The 20,670-nt window shown below is 39.0% G+C and overlaps 1 protein-coding gene across 2 annotated transcripts in view; it reads right to left on the bottom strand.

Moving 5' to 3' along the window:
* Positions 1-1,126: 1,126 nt before the first annotated feature.
* Positions 1,127-20,670, bottom strand: part of nat16 (N-acetyltransferase 16) — a 31,571-nt gene continuing 12,027 nt past the window's right edge. The window contains exons 2-6 of one of the 2 annotated variants that reach the window (XM_029454568.1): positions 17,910-18,095; positions 11,812-12,037; positions 10,717-10,941; positions 10,228-10,571; positions 1,127-9,979 (exon numbers count right to left, since the gene is read on the bottom strand). In XM_029454568.1, coding sequence (XP_029310428.1) covers positions 9,751-9,979; positions 10,228-10,571; positions 10,717-10,941; positions 11,812-12,037; positions 17,910-17,965 — 1,080 coding nt within the window. In that variant the 5' untranslated portion in view covers positions 17,966-18,095 and the 3' untranslated portion in view covers positions 1,127-9,750. The remainder of the gene's footprint in view (positions 9,980-10,227; positions 10,572-10,716; positions 10,942-11,811; positions 12,038-17,909; positions 18,096-20,670) is intronic. The other variant, XM_029454569.1, reaches the window with a different exon arrangement.

Raw genomic sequence — 20,670 nt, 5'->3', positions numbered from 1 at the left:
TTGTGCTACAAAAATACTTTAATATCAAACTATAATAATGAAAACTATGATAGGTAGCCACAGAATGAATTAAAAAGTAGTGGGAAAAGGACTTTGATCCTTTATTTAGTAAAGCTATCAGTACCACGATGGAATAATACTGCATTCAGAAGTTTATGCAAGTAAAAAGTATTTGAAGTCAAATGTAGTAAAATAGTCTTCATGGTTTTTCACATTGTTATATTACTGTTGCATAAGGACAAATGTGTTATACTGTAAATATATAATTTCTCCACGTACTGCTGGTGTCAAACCCTTAAAGGAATAGTTCAACATTTTTGAGAAACTGTTTGTTGAAATGTTTAACTTTTGGTCAGCGCCAGGCTATCTGTCCCCTCTGTCCCCCCAGTCTTTATGCTAAGCTTAACCTGACCCCAGACCCTTTACTTAAACGAATAGTTCTGAAAAACACAGTTATTCACATTCTTTCAGTGATTGAGATGTTCAGATTGATATCAATCTCATGTCGGTGTGTCAAGTACAGACCTAGAGTCAGGATGTGATTAGCCTAGCTTAGCATAAAGACTGGAAGGAGGAGGAAACAGCTAGCCTGGCTTTGTCCAAAGTTAAAAAATACACCTACCAACACCTCTAAAGCTCACAGATTAACATGTTGTGTGCAGATTCCCTAAATGTTGTAAAACAGAAGTAACTGGGTGGATGCATACACTGTTTTTCCATCAAGAAACGGTTCCAGTACAGAACTCAACCCCTAGAACTACAAATTGTCTTTTTTACATTTCTGTTTCTATACAGGTTGAACCAGCTAGTATAAATGAATGAGCATTAGATGTGTTGGTAGGCCAGGATGTTTCCCATGCCTCCAGCCGTTATTCTAAGCTAGGCTAACCACTGTGGCTCCATACTCAACACATAGACATGAGATTGATATTCATCTTCTCATGTAACTCTCTGAAAGAAATCAAATAGGCATATTTTTCTAAGAGTTTGAACTATTTCTTTAAGGCACAGACGTGATACAAATATACATTCTCAGCTGACTCTCGGATAGAAAGCAAATAGGAGTATTTCCAAAAATGTTGAAAGATTTCTTTAAAAGAAGGAAAATAACGTGAAAGAAAACACAGACTCGTCACTTGTCTTTACTTAAAATACAACAAATGAGGAAGGTTTGTTCATGTTCCCCCTTCTGGAGGTCCAATGCATTACCAATCAAGCCATGATAAAGCAATCACTACAAATCAAGCACAGAGAAAGATTTAATGTACAGAGATTTGCATCATTGAGTGCATATTAAAATAAAATCTTTGAAGCCTACACATTTCTATCATGACACTGGCTAGGTTAAACTCTAGCAGTGCATCTTATTTATATTTTGCATGTAACAACGTTAGTTTTTAAAGTAACTAGTTACTACAGCTGTCAAGTTAATGTTGTGGAGTAAAAAGGACAATATTTCCATCTGAAATGTAAAAGTATAAGGTCTCACAAAATGGAATTACTCACATAAAGTAAAGTTCTTAAAAACTAGTATACTAAATGTACTTAGTTACTTTTTTTTATCTCTTGGCTTAACCCAAACCTGCATTACCCTCTCAGAACACAGCCATTTCAACCTCTTATTGTGTTAATCTTATAGTTGTTAAAATATAGTCTTATTTTCAATGCCACTGTATACTAATGTACAAACTGCTCTACATGTCATTTGTCAAATGGTTCAGCTTTGGAGAAACATTGTCAAACCGACAGAGACACTGGATGATTGTTTCCGGACATCAAGATGTTCGACAAGAACATGTGTTTTTCACTGAAGTCGATGCTACTTTACAGGAGAAGGGAGCTTATCTATTATTGCCAAAGACAACTAAAGTGCATGCTGCTTTACCCACTAACTCAATGGCTTGTACAGTAAGTCATAAAACATACAATAATATAACATTTAACCCTATAATACTTATAGGGTTTGCAGCACAATGTGTTAGCATTTTATTCACTTGTATACAAAGTATACAAGCATCACATTTTTCAAACAAAGTGCTAAAAGTAACAAAAAAATAATAATTTCAATAATTCAATTCAGCGTCACATTCAACCACTGACGAGATCACCTTTGACTTTCGTTTGTGTGCTATGGTATTACGTAAAAAGACAAATATTTAACCCAACAAAACCCAAAATTCTATAAATTTGCTGCTTTTTCTTAAATTTTCGTAGGCTAATTGACAAACATGGAAGTTTAGCGGTCATGAAATTTGGCACTTCTTTGAGCTTCCCTCAAGCACACAATGCATCCACATCCAGTGAAGAAATGTTATGCATAAAATCCAGTGTATCTACTGAACATATTGTATATGTGTGTGCTATATTAGAAGTAAGCATAGGCATCCAGCACTCTGGAAAACTGGAAACACATCTGAGACTTCATGACAAAAGATACGTTCCCTGATTAATGGGATTTTGGGGCGCTAGTGGGCTCTATAACCAATCTTTGAATTTTTTTAACCCATTTAACCAATTTTGGTGTCACTAATGACCTAATGGGTAATACATCATTTATATATGCTTTATAAAGCAGCAATAAACCATTTGTACAAAGGACCTTTGGATTATCAGGTTGGGAAAAATTCATTAAAGACAGCATAAATTGTTTGTTCAAATGCCTAAATACAATATTTACCTGGAGAGGATGTCAATTCACCAAGTAAATTATGACTTGTCTATGAAAGCAATGGCAGCTAAAAAAAAATTAAACCTGGATTGGTGTTTATTTCCCATATCCTATCAATACTGTTTGTTTCTTTAAACCAAAATTCTATTGACAAACCTTAACAGTGGTGGTTAACAGTGGTGGCAAATAAGGACATATATCTCTGCAGATCTACGCAGAGAAGAGCACCACCGCCTTCGAAAAGGAAAGGTAAAACACATTAATGTACCCAAAATCTGTACATGTCGAAAAGAAACAACAACCAAATCCCAGATAAGTGTTTTCCAGCCCTCACTTTCTAATAACCAGAAGATACGTAGTCAGAGTGCTGAAGAGATATTTCAAAACACAAAATGTATTATGCTGGAAGATGATATACTATACACCATATGGGTTTTTCACAATCTTGCAGCCCAAATGTTGTCCATATTACTGAACCATAATGCATAAATAAAATATTGAAATATTATTAACATTAATAAAGCTATTAGTTACAATGCATAAACCCTTTACAAACAATAACTTAAAAAAAGAAAATAAATGGTATTAAAAAGAGTTAATCCAAGACCTATGTTGGCCTTTGTTTAGCTAGCATGCAAAAACAAAAGAAATGCCCATGTTAACAGCTTTTTTTTAACTAATCTATATTAATAAATGATTTATTAACAAGCATCACTTGTGTGAAAGTCGTACTGAAAATGGTTTTCTGTGGGGCTATGTGTCATACAAAACCACACTGCAAATTTCACATCAAAATCTGGGAGCCAAGCAGAAGTGCATCAGAGTTCAGAGAATTTAGTTAGTACAGTACTGTAGGAAACTCTTAAGCCTTGAGTTGAATGATCTCGTTGAATGTAGAAGTGTTTTGGATCACATTTACAATGTCTATCACTGAAATTCATCAAACCACAATTGTTGGATTGATCTCAATCTGCAGAACTCAGTGGCAGAAACTTGTTTCAATATGTGAAGCTTAAGACCTCAGACGTTTGTAGGAGCCTCTTCACCTTTGGCTCTGTGTATGTCTATGTCTATGTAGGCATGTACATTGAGGACTTGAAGATGTAATGACCAATTTAGATCATCAACAAGGCAAAGAAACACAGAAACAAAACGGTTTGCTTCTGCCAGATTCATTCGCATGCTAATGTCAAATTGTTTGGAATGTCAAAATGCTCTTAATAAGCCATAATAAAAGCATCCAAAAGATGCTTTCTTTCACATGTGATGATGACTGAGTCAACTTTATGGAAGTACTGTAAAAGTAGAAAAGAATCATCAACATTGGAGCTATGCAATCTTCCTTTTTTTTTTGCATCGTAGCAAAACACCTTGGAGTATAAAAAATTCAGAACATGACAAAACTCAAATTGCCAGCACAAATTGATTGAAATTGACCGGGCCAATTTATTGACATTGTCATGACCCTAGCAACTCAAGGGGTAAAAAGTTTGCTGGTACACAAAACAACTTCAATGATTACAAAACTGAAGTGTAAGGCCTCAGTATGCTTTAAAGAAAGTTATATTCAAAGTGTCTAGAAGCCCCTTTTCTCATGGTGGGTTCACGGGGCATGTGAAACGTTATCTCTATGTATACAATTGTATTACACCCCGACTACAAAGACTTGCAAAAGACAGAATTATTGAAAAGAGACGCTATGATGGGAGGCATTTTGGCCACGCCTTCCAATGTGGACAGTCATAACCGGTACAAACACTTCTCTCATACAACCTACTTCCTTTGAAGCATACTAAGGCCTTTAAATAGAAGAACGTTTTTACAAGGGATTGTTGATTTGTAGATGGGGAAGAAAGCCTATAAAAAATGCCCCCTACCCCATCTGTGAAGATGATAATATCAGGACTCAAGAAAGCAGAGCATGCTGAAATGGTGCTGAAAGTGAAGTGGCAGCAGGGCACATTAAGTGAACATTGAAAATAGAATGTTTTATTTTATTTTTTTTTAAAGTGAGATGATCCGTGATGGGTCGACAGGTTCTGAGACAACTGGCCACTGCTTGTTTCCTACAAATGAGGCTGTCAAAAGCTTTTTGGCCATTCAAGTGTTAACATTAAGTCTTCATTCTGGCATCTCACAAGCTCCAGTGGCTTTCCAGCAAAACGTACAGTATTTACATGTATTACATATTATTATGACAAGACAACAAAAAATAAATTAATGAGTATATTTATAATAATCTGTCGAAGGATACTCCTACTTGCTATGTTACGGTTAGAGTTATGTAAAACTTAACAGAGGGTGTATTTGATTGTGAGGAAAACATCTAGCTAATTGTACAGAGTTTGTTTCAAAAAGTACTCAGCTGGTTGGAGTTTACTATACTAAATATATGGTTGTGTGTGTGTGTGTGTGTGTGTGTGTGTGTGTGTGTGTGTGTGTGTGTGTGTGTGTGTGTGTGTGTGTGTGTGTGTGTGTGTGTGTGTGTGTTTGGGGATGGAGAAGGGCTGCATATGTACATTTCTTCATCACTGCCTTCATAAAGGCTTTTTAAATCGTCATCTTCCTAGACATCATCTTCATACACAAGCACAGAAGGCAGTAGAGGACATGGGTTAAGATGATTGTTGGTTTTTTCAAAGTTATTTTCTTGAAATCACAAAACAATTACCAAAATAACCAAGCTTTGTTTGTATGTGATAACAAAATAAACAAAAGCTACCAAACTGACTTCTCATGATCATTTAGAGTTGGGAGTGATAAACTGCCAACAAGAAACCTGAGTATCAAGTATCTTGGGGTCTTGTTTACAAGTGAGGGTAAAAATGGATTTACCAAACTTTCAGGTCCCAAACTGAAGAAGGACCTGAGCCAAGCACTGGATTTACCGGTTGATGTACCTTCCGGCTTTCACCTACTGTCATGATGGTCATTGGTTACTATGGGTTTAGAGAGAGTTACTGCCCTAAGTCAAGGAGTTATCTTGTCTTGGTTATGTGTCCACAAGTGGAAATAAGAACACAAGATCGACAGACAAATAGATCTGTCATGGTTGAGGTAAAGCTCTTCATTGACCGGTCAATCTTCTTCCTACCCAATGATTTCCAATGACCAAAATAATGTGCTTGCCGATTCAAACATCTACTGTATATAAGAAGAGCCACTGCTCCTTCACCTCAAAAGGAGTCAGTTGTGGTGGTTCAGGCATCTGATGAGGATGCCTCGTTAACACCTTCCTTCAGAGGGTATCAAGGCATGTCCAACTGGGAGGAGACTACAGGGTAGACAAAGAACATGCTGATGGGAATACAAAGGCCATGAAATCGGGGAATGCCTTGGGATCACAGGACTAGCTGAGGGATGTGGCTAATGAGAAGTATGTATGGGCTACCTTGCTTAGCCTGCTGCCACTGCGACCAGGATGGATAAATGGGAATGATTAGCTCACACACTCATACACTAACTATACTGTAAACCAACTATTTCCTACCACTGGAAAACTATATCTAGCACTAGTAATATTGTTAGGACTATTATAGGAGGAAATGAAACTAGTCTACTTATCCACAACAGAGGGCACACCATAAAACTTGTTTGAATATTATAGGGATATTCAAGGGATATATTAGGAGTAATTTGGGTAGTAAACTTCTTTGGGAACTCCAAAATATGAGCTACAAAACACAAAATCAGCTATAATGATAAGATGGTTTATTATCTCATCGTGGAGCCCAAGATTAACCAAATCCGAATCATGAGAACACAGTTTGGGTTATGTTATGCCAAGATCACAATAAAACAGACATGTTTTTATAAATAGATTACAAAAAATATTCTGTGATCACAAAAAAACTAATTGTAAAAATAATCACACCCATGGCCTTCTAATTCTTCCATATCTTCACTTCACTCCTGGCAGCAAATGTTAGGGCATCGGTGACTTAGATGAGTGGTGACTTTCTTTGGTTACAAACAATAGGGTAAAAAGATAGTTCTCCTCCTATTTTGTTATGCTCCCTGGTAAATGTTGAAGATCATGGCCACTCTAATAGATCCTTGCTAAAATATTTTTTAAGGATGTCCATTTAATAATTTTGTTCCTTCTTTTAAAACCTTTTAAGGATTTGACTTATCATTTATCTTTCTTCAGAAAACAGGCCCAGTTATTCTCACAACTAGAAAATTGCATACCAGAAGAAGAAGAAGGGGGGTCAAAGTCATGATAAAAGCTGGTCAAGGCAACAGGGAAATAAAATAGTTCTATACAAACGGAGATCTTTTTCAAACAAGATTTTTCTGTCTGGCTCAGAGTAATGTCCGGTGTCACACCCTCTATATGGGCATTTTAAGGGAGATTTAGAGAGTGTTACGAGTGTGAGCGCTGCACTATGGATGCTCATCCATCATGTAATTTTAATGCCACAGGGGCAATTAATCACTAGAGAAAACTTGTTGTGTTAAAAACATTTAAAGGCCTGCTATGATGCCTCTAGTAGAGGTTAACAATGTAGGTGGTAATGGACTACATATAGGTGGAGGCCAAAGAATGTGAAGCAGAGTGTTGTGTCCTCCACCAAGTGCATTATTTGCTATATGGCGACACACTGGTATTGTGTTTAAACCATGGCCACTTACCAAAAAAACAAGTCTACAGCCATGCTAGCAGCTTTGCGAGGCTGCACTTAGGCACAGCGATGATTTTATCTAAATGCTAACGTTAGCATGCTAACATGCTCACATTGACAGTTAACATGACAATTTTTAGCAGGTATAATGTCTTTGCCATCTTAGTTTAGCATGTTAGCTTGCTAAATTAGCATTTGATAATCAATAAAAATAATAGCTGAGGCCGATTGGAATGACATAAACTAAAGTGTTGGACAAATGGAAATGTTGATCTGATGATGGCGATAGATGAAAAGTTATTGGCTCACCAAAGTTATGTCAATTAATCCTGAGGGAAACATGAATGTGTGTATTAAATTTTGGACTAAATTGTAGGCCAAACTGTGTCAGATGTTGCGATATTTCACTGGATACGTTAAAACTAGCTTTTTGAAAAGTCAAGGGATTATCAGAGTCACGAGGAATCATCCTCTGGGGAACATCTGTACCACATTTAATGACAATCCATCTAGTGATAGGCCTAGTTGTCAAGATATTTCAGTCTGGGGGAAAAATGGTGGACCAACAATACAGTATCAACCAACACAGCCATGCAGTTAGCATTTTAAAAGACACGTGCCTGTTGTGCAGAAATGAGTACTCTCCTCTGCCATGGTATAATCCACAATATTCTGTTCAGGTCAGGACCATAAATTAGAGATTTGTTTGCTCTAACATTGTCAAAGCTTCTCTTAACACTGGTCTTGTAGGCGTGTAGTCACAGGGGACACTATTTTTCAAAAGGCATTTGCCAGCTAATATTAGTGATGGTTAAAACATATCAGTATACAGTATTTCTGTTAATTGTAACAGTTTTTTCCATTCTACACCTCATCCCTGCGTTAGCTGAAGCCAGTAGTAAACTGCACAGTAGTCTGTTAAACATCTTTAAGCGTTAGCATTTTGTTTGGCATTATGCTAGCAATCTATAAAAGTAGCCTAAGCCTAAACTTCACTTACAGCTTCAGAAGTTATTAATTTCTGTTAAAAATTTATTGCAGCATTTAAGTGAAAATATTAAATTAGTAACATAAATATATACAGTAAAAGATTTAAAACAATAAAAAGACAAAAGCTAAGACATAAGCTTGACCATAACGAAGGATAAATTGTCAGCCATTTTGTGACTGAGCATGTTCATTTCAATAACAGGCTTTGTTTGTTGTTTCTGCAGAGATTTGTTGTTGATGTTCCTAAGGTTATGCTAGTTAATAGATGCACCTATCAACATTACGGTGATGGGATCTATAAATTACCCCTATTTGATCCTGAACTATTCCTTTTCATTCTAACGTAGACACAACCTGTCTGTGTAGTTTTAATAAAGTGCCTTCAGAGTTGTGCAGATTTAGTAACCCAACTCAGCCTGTGTACATATTTAGAAGGTTCATATTTACAGAAAGAACAGAGATGAAAGGTTTGAGATGCCCTAAGGGTACTTCCTTTTTTTCTTTAGAGAATAGAATTTGCATGTTGACTGTTTTTAGGTTTCAGGGTACATCACTGCTACCGGTGTGAGAAAGCCTCCCCAAGCTAATCACTCTTATTACACCTTCCCATGCCATACGACATACAGAGGGTGGACATAATAACAAAAACCCCTGTAATCATAGTAATGAAACGCAAGATAAACTAACAAGGTGATGATTCAACTCTATAGTGAGTTTTAAGGGTGTAGTTTGTAGTGTTGTTGCTTTGGACTGCATTAGATGCCAGTCACATCGGCATTTATTATAGCGATGTTTTTGGACCAAAAAAGCACAAAAATCTGCACAAATTAGCACCGCTGACCAATTTTAAACACTATAACGCTGACCCAATTATCCTCAGTCAATACAAATTGGGTCTGACTGCTCTTGGAACCCCTTTCACATGGGATCGATTTTAAATAGAAAAAAGGAAATGTATAAACTTTGAGTTTGGTTATGGGTTATTTTTACCCCGGGAAGACCTCTATTAAAGGGTGTTAATGCTATTTAGTCGTCGTCGTCGTCCCCCCCCCCTTATGTACATTGGAGGCACAAAATATTAACCAAACCTCAAAACTATATGGCCTTAAAAATAGGTACTTAAAATGATTGTAAAGTTGTATCAACACCTTGGACACCAAGTGCATATTATAATCTTTACAAATGCATTTGTGACACACTTATTGTGTCTGAATACATGATGTGTTTGCAATAATATGTCCACTCCCTGTATTTTTGGGGGTATTGTTAAATGTAACTAACTTCAAAAAGTTGTTTTGTTTTGTAGAGACTACATTTTGTTTGCTTGGTTTTTATCTCCTCAGTACAGAGCGTCGTGTTTTTCTGGTAAGTGTAATTGAGTTGTGTCCGTTCCTTGTTGTGTAAACCCTTGTCCTTATTCCTTTCTGGCTCCATCATCTTCTCCTCCTTTCCAGCCACCTTCTGTAACTAGATAACATCTGACTCAACCACGCATTGCTCGGTGTACTCCTTCACCAGCTCCACGTTCAAGGTGTTGCAACAGAATTCGGCCATGGGCTTCCAGAGTGTTGGGTCCAGGAACATCTGGCACATCACGTGACCCTTCAGGGTGGCAGTGTGGCACTGTAGGTGGCACAAGAACTGCTGCCGGGCCAGGTCCAGGTCTTTACCGAACATGTCAATGTTCAGGTAATACCTGATTAAACAAAGGTGTACCAGTCAACTGGGAATATCTTATTCTGAAAATAAATAACTTGTACATTTAAATGTTAAAGGTATCTATGTGTAGTATATAATAAATTAGCAATTCTGGCACCGATGGCACTATCAAAAGACAGCAGTGCCCACCACAACATTATTGCACACTTTCTTATGGACAGTAGTTTTCCCTGACTTAACTAGCATAGTACATTGATTATGTATAAAGAAAGAAGGGACAGTTACCAGTCATCTCCAATGGGCACCCTGAAAGGGAAGGTACAGAGGCTGGCCACAGTAGGGTTAGATACATCATCCACCATCCAGTCGATGTCCTTCTTCAGTAGGATGGACATGTTACTGGGCAAAAGCTTGAATGGCTGCCAGTCTTGAATGATGTTGGCATTAGGAAGGACCCCCTGCATCAGGTCATTGGTCAGAAACAGCCGGTGGATAGCTGTATGGTCGAGACGCACCAGAGGAGGTTTGGAGGAGGATGTGGACAAAGAGGATTGAATGTCTCCCCCCAGACCAAGGTCAGACAGACGGAGCTTGAGTTCTTCAGCTCTGAAGCGCACCAGCAGAATACCCTGTAGAGAAGAAAGCCAATGTATGAGCTGACGATGAACAGTAAAACCATCTGACTGAAAATGAGGCTTATGAAGCATGTTGATCATTAACAGTCATTAACCATAAGCACAGACCAAAACATAGAAAGTAATTTGTTGCTAGTACCTGCTTGGTTATGAGGCGGTATTTCTGGAAATCCTTGGGTCCAAGCTGATCATCACGGGTCAAGCGGGTTACTTTGACCTCAGTGAACTTGGATTTGACCAGCTCGGAGCAAAAGCGCAGCAGAACTCCTGCCACGCCCTTGCCCCTTTCCTGAGGGGCGACACGTAGACCTTCCACCAGCATAGTCTCCCCATCGTCAATCACACACACTGACTCCAGAGCAATCTGTTGAGTAGTAGAAGGAACAGAAGAAAAGTGACAAACAATCATTGACCTGTTCTTTTTAAAACTTTACACCTGTAGCTAGGGTAGAGCAGAGTTTCTGTTGCTGGGGTAGAGCAGCATGACCGAAACATTATTGTTTCTCCCAGCTGTTTAAGAGATTTGGGAAACAAGGACTTGCTAATGGGGGCATGGAGCACAAGCAATTTATTATCTCAGTCTGAGTCGCAGTGGCAGTAGACTAATCAACATACTTCCAACCTGCCCTGGAAATACCTTGGGATAGCCCAGGACAAGCTGGGGAATAGGACGTCTGGGCTACCTTACTTAGCCTGCTGCCACTGCACGTGGTATGGTTCTATTTATATTACATTGGGTGTCTTAAATCAGTGTTGGGCAGTGATGGGATCATTTGAGGGTGGTTTTGTTTGCTGTCTTGCCGGGAGTTAGATGGTGGGTTAATATCAGATTGGTCTCTGCTCTAGAGAGACTGGTCTGGAAAAAATGTTAGCATGTTGCAGGAGTTTGAGGTGAGGGGGACAGTTAGCCTCTACTAAATGAGACTGAAATGTGACTTCCAGTAATTTTAATATTGTGTGTTCTGGATCCCCACATTAAAATGCCCATCTTTACAAGCAGAAGTAAACATGTTTACAGCCTGGTACATAAAGCGATAGCTATAGCTAATTTCCCCATTTATGAAAAATTTACAAATTCTTTTACAAAATTTTTTTTTTTTACATTTTCTGATTTCCTCGTAGCCTTTCAAACTGTAAATCAGGACATTCCTTACCATGGCATGGAGACAACTGGAATACAAGAATTCTGCCTTTTATTAAACCCATAACTTCAAAATATTTTTAGCGCACTTACCACTTTTCCCTGTTTGCGGGCCAATATGACTGTGCGGTTGGTCTCCTGCAGCCAGCTGGTGTATCTAGTGGGCAGGTAGTCAAGGCCTCCGTAGATGTTCTGGCTCATAGCCATGATCTCATCGAAGTCCTCCTCAGTGGCCACAGAAAACTGAAGGCCTGCCTGGGACAGGGCCTCTGGGAGCTGGAGCATAGTCAGGCTGGTATCAATCTTCATCTTGAAATAACTGATGAGATACAAAGTGAAGGAGAGATTATTGTAGATTGTATTTCTTTTTTCTTAAACCAAGGATTTAGGAGAGCCCAAGAGCTGTCCCAACCTAGGAGTTCCTGACTGGTGGCAAATTCTGGGACTTGCAAAACAAGCTTTGTCTGCTTGAATAACAGCTGTTTGTGACAGAAAACAACTGTGTCCATTCCACACAAATTAGCATCTTAGTGCTCAAATATAACACACTCAATAGTTGGTATAATGGAAAGAACAATCACATTAGGGACTCGAACCACAAAGACAAATACATCAATTTCACAGCATTGGATGCATAATGCTTCATGTGATATGGCTCGCACATGAAATGAAACATACTGTAAGCAACCCGTGAAAGCAGAACAGTAGCAATGGTAAAGCACAGCCAGACAACATACATTTAGAAAATAGGCCAATACAGAAGCCTAAGCATTAACTTATCATTTGTAACAAGTCATAAAGCATTGCCAATTGTAATTAGACCTTCTTAGGTTTTGGTTGAAATATTTGTAATAGCCAACGTTTACTTGGGACTGAATAATAAATAGGAATGAAAGGAATGAGATGGTTACATGAATTAATAACTAGCAGCGAAGCACTGCAAGTGACAAAGCATTACCATAACCGCAGCGACTGACTACTACATTTTGATTTGAATAGGAGCCAAACACAGACAACTGTCAGGAGAGATAAGTGTCACGTAACTGAATTAAAGTAATAGGTAAGAAGAAAACAGTAGAGAGACATATGCAAGGGAAGGTGAATGAATGAGGGTAAACAAAATGCAAGACAAAAACAAACCACAGATGAGACAGACTGGAGAGACAGAAAGATGGGCCAAAACAGATAAATAATAACAGACACAGGAAATGGAAGACTGGCACCTTTCTTTATCCCTGTCTTTTCCATTAAATCCTGTAAATCCAAACCCTCAGCCCCCCAATCCGTACTCTAATACCATCTACACATAGCAAACATTGGTATTTGTCCAGAACTTGGCTGAAGACTTCACAGACTTAAATAGATAAGATAAAATGGAAAAAGCTGTGAACAAATTTGGTTCATCAAACAGTTGTGGCCTAAAAGCCCACAATACTGTTATTTCACCCAGATAAGATACATTAAGGTACATGAGACACTACTGGTGTGTTAAGTACTTGGATGGGGTGAGGTTCATTGGAATGGGTGCACACAATTCTGCAAGTGTTCTGGCACTGAATTAATATGTAATATTTAATAATATTGAACAAAAGAGTGCCAGGAAGTACAGGTGCCAGTTGTTAGGGCTCTGCACTGAGGAAAACAAAAACAAGATGATTGCTCTTATGAAGATCTTTGCATTTAATAGATACAATGTATTAACACATGATGCAGTATAGTGTGATCAAATAAAACAAGCTTGTGCAAAAGGAAGACATGCAACATAATATAAGAAGCCATACCAAAGAGAAGTGATACAATATGATAAGATACAACAAAATATGATAACATACAATAACATATAGGTAGGGCTAGGTATGATTTCTTAATAGTCAAGTGCTAAAAGCTGCTCCCATTGATCTGATGTTTAAAATGAAACACATTTAGGTTCCATTTTTTATGTAGGCACTAACTCTTGACGTGTTAAGATAACATGTAACATGCATTTCTTCTTTGCTCCTTTCACTTGCCAATTATGCATTTCACTGGGAGAGAATAACGCGAGGAAGATTCACAATATCCCCCACTAGTTCTGGCCCCCGACATGCAGTTGCCCCAACCAACCAGAGGGAGTGCATTGCCATCGACATCAGTGAACATAGCAAATTGTGCTCATCGGCACTCAAAACAAGCTGGAGTTACTGTTACCCAAAATGGAACCACAGGTCTCGGACGGTAACTTGACCTCCGTGCTACCCATGCACATAAACAGTAATGTTTTCATATTAGCTGCAACACTGAGGTTCTGCATTGGCACTGATGACAAATCATTTCCAGCCCTAGCTATGATACATATACAGAAAATACAAGTATAATGAGCAGGAGACTGCAAATTGTACTGGAAGTTCAACACAAGGTTTATTAGCTCAAAGACCAGTGCTGAAGTCAAACAATTTAATGTCCATTACTGGGGCTTCTGAGACTGCATAACAGTGCTGCGAGCCAGTCTGAAACGACAAACCATAGATGCAGAGACCAATGTCCCAAACTACTGATCTATAACCTGCCTCTCCAGAGCATGTAATTGTTAGTTACCAAAGCCACCAAGGTGAATGGACATAAAATGTGTCAATACATGAAGGAAAACTGAAATTGAAAACTGTAAGACCGAGCACAACAGTCTGAGTACTGTCTGAATTGACAACAGGAAGCTTTCAATTCAATGCAACCCACATCCATCCTGAAAGCCTAGCGCTCTAGTCGGTCAATATTGTCTGAATCTCAATAGCAGGGCCATTACATGCATCGGACTTACCATAGATCGCAACCATGTTCACCCCCTCAACCAAGTTTTCATGCTACTCCCAACCAGACACAGATACAGGACAACAGGCACACACTGTGAAACCAAATCCCCCCCACTTGAAAACAATAAAGTCTCTCTTTCCATCTATCTATCCATGAAGCATCAAAAAATGTGAAGAACAAAACTTATTTTTCAGGGACCATCAAGCGTGGCATATACCGAGGCAGTATACTATCCCCGCTGCTTTTCTGCATTAGCTTCAACCTTCCCGGTTGGTTATTTTCAATGGCGATTGTGGAAACAAGTTCAAGAAGAATGGGACAACTATTAACCTCCTCTTCTGCATGGACCTCATGTGGACGCATGGTTGCAAAGAGAGAGAGGATTACTGGGACTGAATGGCTTGAACCAACAGATGGCCACACAGACACACAGGGCAGCTTTATACTTAAGGATTTCACAATCACAATGGGGCCCTGAAGTAAGAAAGACATAGAAGGACTTTACTGAAGTGCTACATCAACAGAAAAAAACTAGATCCAAGCCAGACATACCAATGTGTAGTAAAGTGGAACAACTACAAACATCTAGTCCTGGAAGCTCCTTACAAAACAAGAAGGATTCCAACTGAATTCCAGCACCCAGAGACTGAGCAACCCCAAGAAAGAGAGGCTAAGTGACTAGCAAGGCCAGTGTCCTGAGAACCACCAATGAGTACATCTATATGGTGCCTTCCAAGGACGAACTGTTAGCCCAGAGTGCAGCAAGTAGAAGCTAAGGAAGAGCAAGGGAAAGATGGGTTTTGACTTTTCCATTGGCTGATAGATGACAATAGAGGAGAAGGCTGGACTCAAGAATAGTACCACTTAAAGTGAAAGCACAAGCGTTGACAGCTAACAGGTCAGAAGAAACAGTCCAGAAACAGTCCAGCATCCCGGTAGGACCTGGTGCAGACTTGGTCACTCAGCAGACAGTGGCATGGCCACGTGGAAGAAATCATCGTGTAGAGAAAGAATCCAGTTGAGAATGCTAGAGCAAGGCAGCACTGAAATGCCAAGATGAGAACTTAGGGTGTTATCACACCTAGCTTGTTTGGACCAGTTGTTCTGAAAACATGAAGCGTTTCACCCCCAGGTTCGGTTAGTTCAGGCATATATAAAACACAGCAATCGCACTCGGACCGAGATCACCTAGAAATGGTGGTCTGGGCTCGCTTCCACTCGAACTCTGGAGTGGTCTGTTTGCAGTCAAAACACACATTGCCTGATATGAAAAATAGCGTAAGTTTATAAAGTTAATCAAAGTTCACCTCATGACAATTGAAAAAAGAAAGAGGAGGAAGCTTTTTGAGGCAATTCTTCCCTCTAATATTTCTGACCAATGACACAATAATTTGCTTGCACGTGGTATTTGTTTACAACTTTTGGACCGCTCTTGAATGTTGCCATGCCAAACGAATCGAGGGGCGAATGCAAAGATGTTATCAAATTAGTCCCTGAATCGGAAAACAACGAACGAACTACAGGTCTGAAATCGCTCCTTCGAGAGGGGTCGTGATGTGAAGAGAGGATATTTTACATGTATCAAGCTTTGAATGCAATCCTGCTTATATAATGATACCAATTTGTCCAAAAAAGTGACAAAATTATGAAAGGTTTTGAAAATTAAATTTATTTCAACATCTAGCATCCGTAACATTTTAAAACACAGCTTTTACCCCCTAGTTGTGAATACATGAGACATGTCTACAGGTCATGCTGGTAAGGTAAAAACAATAATGATAACAATACTAGCCGCCGTGGATGCTAAATGCTACAGGAGCACCATCTAACACAACGCTTAAACTTTCATTTAATACAGTAATCTACACCTGCCACAGAAGTGCATGCCATTATTTAGCAATGGTAGATAGCAACATAGATTAAAATGGAAGACTTGCTTGAGAAGGGCAACTTAATATGTTGACTGAAACGTGTCTGGTGTAGACAGAATGCAACTGTCAGACTTCACAGGGATACTGGAAAGTACAGAGTGCTTCATCTGTACTTGGTATTCCTGGATAAACATGGTGTCTATGGAAGAGAGGCTCCTCTACAAGGGCACTTTAAAAGTCGTTGTATCCATGTCCAAAAACCTACTTAACATTGTAATTCATCTCTTTATAACAAACGTATAACCATTTCTTTAAAACTTTATAAATAATATGGACACATTATAATATAGTAATGTATATAATATAGTATAACACAACCTCTGGGACATCATTCTTTGTTTATTCTTACTTTGTTGTATTTGGTTATTACAGGACCTTTTTTACCTTTTAGCTTGTATTGTGTGTGTTTAAGCATTCACTTTTGATGGCATTAAGAGAGGGGATTAGAGGGGGTGACCAGTCGATCCCATAGGGGATTTGCTGGTTTGTAAAGGCTAAAACAGAAATGCTACCCATGTTCCAATGATCTATCAATGGGCCATGTGAGCTGTAAGGGCATTTGTAGTGAAAACATTGTCTGGTCACAGCAGACACACACATACACACTGTGGACACTGGTATTTTTCCATCATGCTTTGATGATTTGAGATGAGGTGTCAGACTTGGCGGGGTGCTCTGGTCCTGCCAATGAGAGCAATGCTGTTTTGTTTTTGTGTTTCTCTCTCCCGCTCTCTCTCACACACTCATTGATTCACTCTCTCGTGCTTTTCCCCCCTCTCTTTGGCTGGCAGTGTACTCCAAACAAAATGAAATTTGGCACATTTGCAAGAGACTGTTGAACTGCCATCAAATACAACACTGCAGGCAATTGCCAGTGTGCTCGATACACATTGGGGTCCGGTCATTTAATGACACCAGTGCCAGATGGGGGAGCTTTGGAATTGTGGAGGGGAAATGCACAATGGAAATGAGAAAACCGTAATCTAAAGGATGCACACAAATAAGCGCATTCCGTCACATGACTTTGTTGGTGGATTGACCAACATACCCATTCACTTGGCACAAAATAGTACCAACGATGACCACAAAAGTATAGCTAAGAATCTTCCAATATTTATCTTCAATCTATGATTGAGATTCAGCAATGCCTGAAAACCTCAAATGCCAAAAGGTAGTATTATAGGAATTATATACTGTAACTTCAAAGAGATTATTCATCTGAATGTTCAAAGCTCAGCACGCTAAGAGAGGTCAAGGGTATTATAGCCACTCAACACTGGCAATCAAAGTCAAGTGTGGAACACTTTCCTTTATGAACAAGCCATTTGGTCTCTACTAACACACCAGATTTGATTTATTTGGAGTTCGCTGCCAGCTCTCCTCTTTGACTTCCCCCAATTCCACACAGAATATATACGGAAAAGAACAGGTCTTTTGAGCACCTGAATAATACAAAATGTCAAAGGAACACACCATGTCTTCAGTAGATTATCCTGTTGGTGTGATGAGAACATGGACACCAAAATCATTCATGTCTCCTGGGTAGATCCTTGGCTCCAGTGCTTCATGCCAGTAGGCTCCATGCTGACGCAAACACTTAAGCAAACCACTCTGTTGTGCGATAGCAGGCTCCATGTCATTTTTCCCTCGTAGCCCCGCCTATACATGAAACAAACCATTGACACACAGGCACCAAAACATGATTAGTTGGGGAATCTGTCAATCATCACTCTGTGCTTGTTGTCATGAAAATTAGACAGCTGTGCGATATACTTTGACATTGTCACCTACACTTCTCGTTCTGTATAGGATTATCCTTAAAATGCATATGCAAAGGAGTTCTACCTGTTTCTATACATCATGTATACTGTGTGTATTTGCTTTAATTACATAGAATCATAACCAATACTGAAATGTCTTTACATTTTATCTTTCATAATGTATTCTGCTCTGATTATAAACTGAGGTAGTGGCATAGTGCCAGTAGAGGGCACACAGCGTACCCACAGCTAATTATTACAGTACCCAAAAGGTATTGTTCCAGCAAAGACACTAAGTCACATAACTTTTTTTAACTAAATGACTGGCACCGCTAGTAGCACCAAACGTAAATTTGTAAAATGTCAATTTTATTGTGGTTTTGGAGTACATTTATGTATATTTCACATACAATATAATCTGCACAACTCTTATTTGGCTTCTTTTTTACATTTTTATAAAAAGAAACACAGTGACTATGATATTAGACTTCTAACATCTTTGTCCAGTAAAGTAAAGTAGGATGCGATGGACTAACCATCCCAACGTTTGTATATGACACATATCTAATTAATGAACTTTCAAAATATAAAAAATGGCCTGAGAGCCATAGGTGCGACTATATGCTAACTAGGTGAAGCTTACTGACCTACAGTACCACACATACTGTTATATTCGCATGTGACTGTAAAACAACAAAACATGTGCCTTCTAAAATGACCTTGTGGAATGATATACGGAGAAATCTTTATCTTGGCAGCCATCCATTATGGCAATATGGACAACTCCATAGCCAGACATTATAAAAGCAGAGGTCATGGTTAATGGCAACTTTTAGATTTATTGGTAATAAGAAATTTCCCCCTCTTCTTGAGGTGACCCCCATTGTAAATATGTTTTTCTACAAAAGGGAAGCTTATTTAATTTGAATTAAATAGCATGAAACTCCGCGGTTCAAATGAATTCCTTAATGAGAAGAGATCAGGATCACAAATAACAGTGGCCAATGTAATTTGACTTTTTTTCTTCATTTTCCTTTTTGGGGTTAAGTCCGAACTTCAAAGCATGTTAAGAAGCCTAGTGTTGCTGCAAACATATGCCGTAAATATAATTATCCATTTATTGAAAATGACCTTATTGCACCATCTAAAAGTCAATACCTTCCATGTGGAGCGAGTCATGCCATCCAATACTGGATCTCATTCTGCAGCAGGCTGTTTAAAGGTCATAGTGTGTGGAACGTCTGTGGTGCTGACATGAAGGCTAATAACTTGCAATAACTGCTCTTATATGAAACTGTGTTTACATATAGGCAACCATAGATTGTATTTATGATATTGCTAAAAGGAAATTGTTGGGCATGATAATTAATAATCTCAATAACTTTTATTCCTTTATAAAGCGGCTCTGTCTGAGCTGAGTCCGTAGGGACTTGGCTTGGGAACTGGAGTGTAACTGGTTCAGGTCCCAAGCACGGAGTGTGGACCGGTACTTTGAGAGGGACCAGTAAACCTCCTGGGCACTGACGAGGCGTCCGCGAGCAACACACTGGACTCTCATGCTGCTTCTCTGGCGCTGATAATATAATAGCTTCCCACTCCTTCTAATACTAGGATAAATGCAGTCTATGCAGAGGTTTCCTACCCTCAAATTTAAGGATAAAAAATATATATCCTATTTATTTTGGCTTAGAAATATGCATACATTTAAATCCAATTCATGCAGGATTTCACTGTGTTTTTTACTTTGGTGCCATCTGATAGTTCTCTCAGCACTTCCCATCCCTGCCCCCCCTCCCCACCTCCCACACACACACACACACACACACACACACACACACACACACACACACACACACACACACACATACACACACACACAAACATAAACATATCTAAATGTAGTGACTTTTAGGAGAGCTTCGATTGTCGTTGGAGTTGGTTAGTAGTCGTCTGTTTGGATCAGACTACAAAAATGACAATATCCGATATGCGTTGGTTAGTGGAAGACAAACGATTCCGATTTTAGGACGCCTCGCATGAAGCCGACAGGAAGAAGACCATGTCCAAATATTTTATCTTCTCTTCCAGATCCCAGAAGTCAGTGCACATCGTGCCGGCTGTCAAACACTCCAAGAAGAGATTGGATCTTTCCCTTTGATGGTTGGAGTTATGGAAAGCAAACGTGCGTATCACAACTTCAAGCGAGAACGAGAAAGCCGCGAGAGATATCACAGCATCAACACACAAGTTTTGCTTGCGATTGGTCAACAGCACGAACAAACAGGTCAAAGTTCACCAAAGTCGAACTTGAGGTGAACATTTAGCACACTTCGTCCACAGGAGCTAGAATTTTGCAGATTTAAAAATGGGTGTAAGAGGAACCTTAAGTCTTAGTTACAGAGGATATCCCCAATTGCAATGCACCTTTTGCACCATCTCTAACACCATTTGCATCACCACAGCTGGGAGCCCAA

The sequence above is a fragment of the Cottoperca gobio genome, chromosome 18, assembly GCF_900634415.1.
Source record: "Cottoperca gobio chromosome 18, fCotGob3.1, whole genome shotgun sequence".
Classification (NCBI taxonomy): domain Eukaryota; kingdom Metazoa; phylum Chordata; class Actinopteri; order Perciformes; family Bovichtidae; genus Cottoperca; species Cottoperca gobio.
The sequence above is the reverse complement of the archived record's forward strand: the minus strand, read 5'-3'. Positions and strand labels throughout refer to the sequence as shown.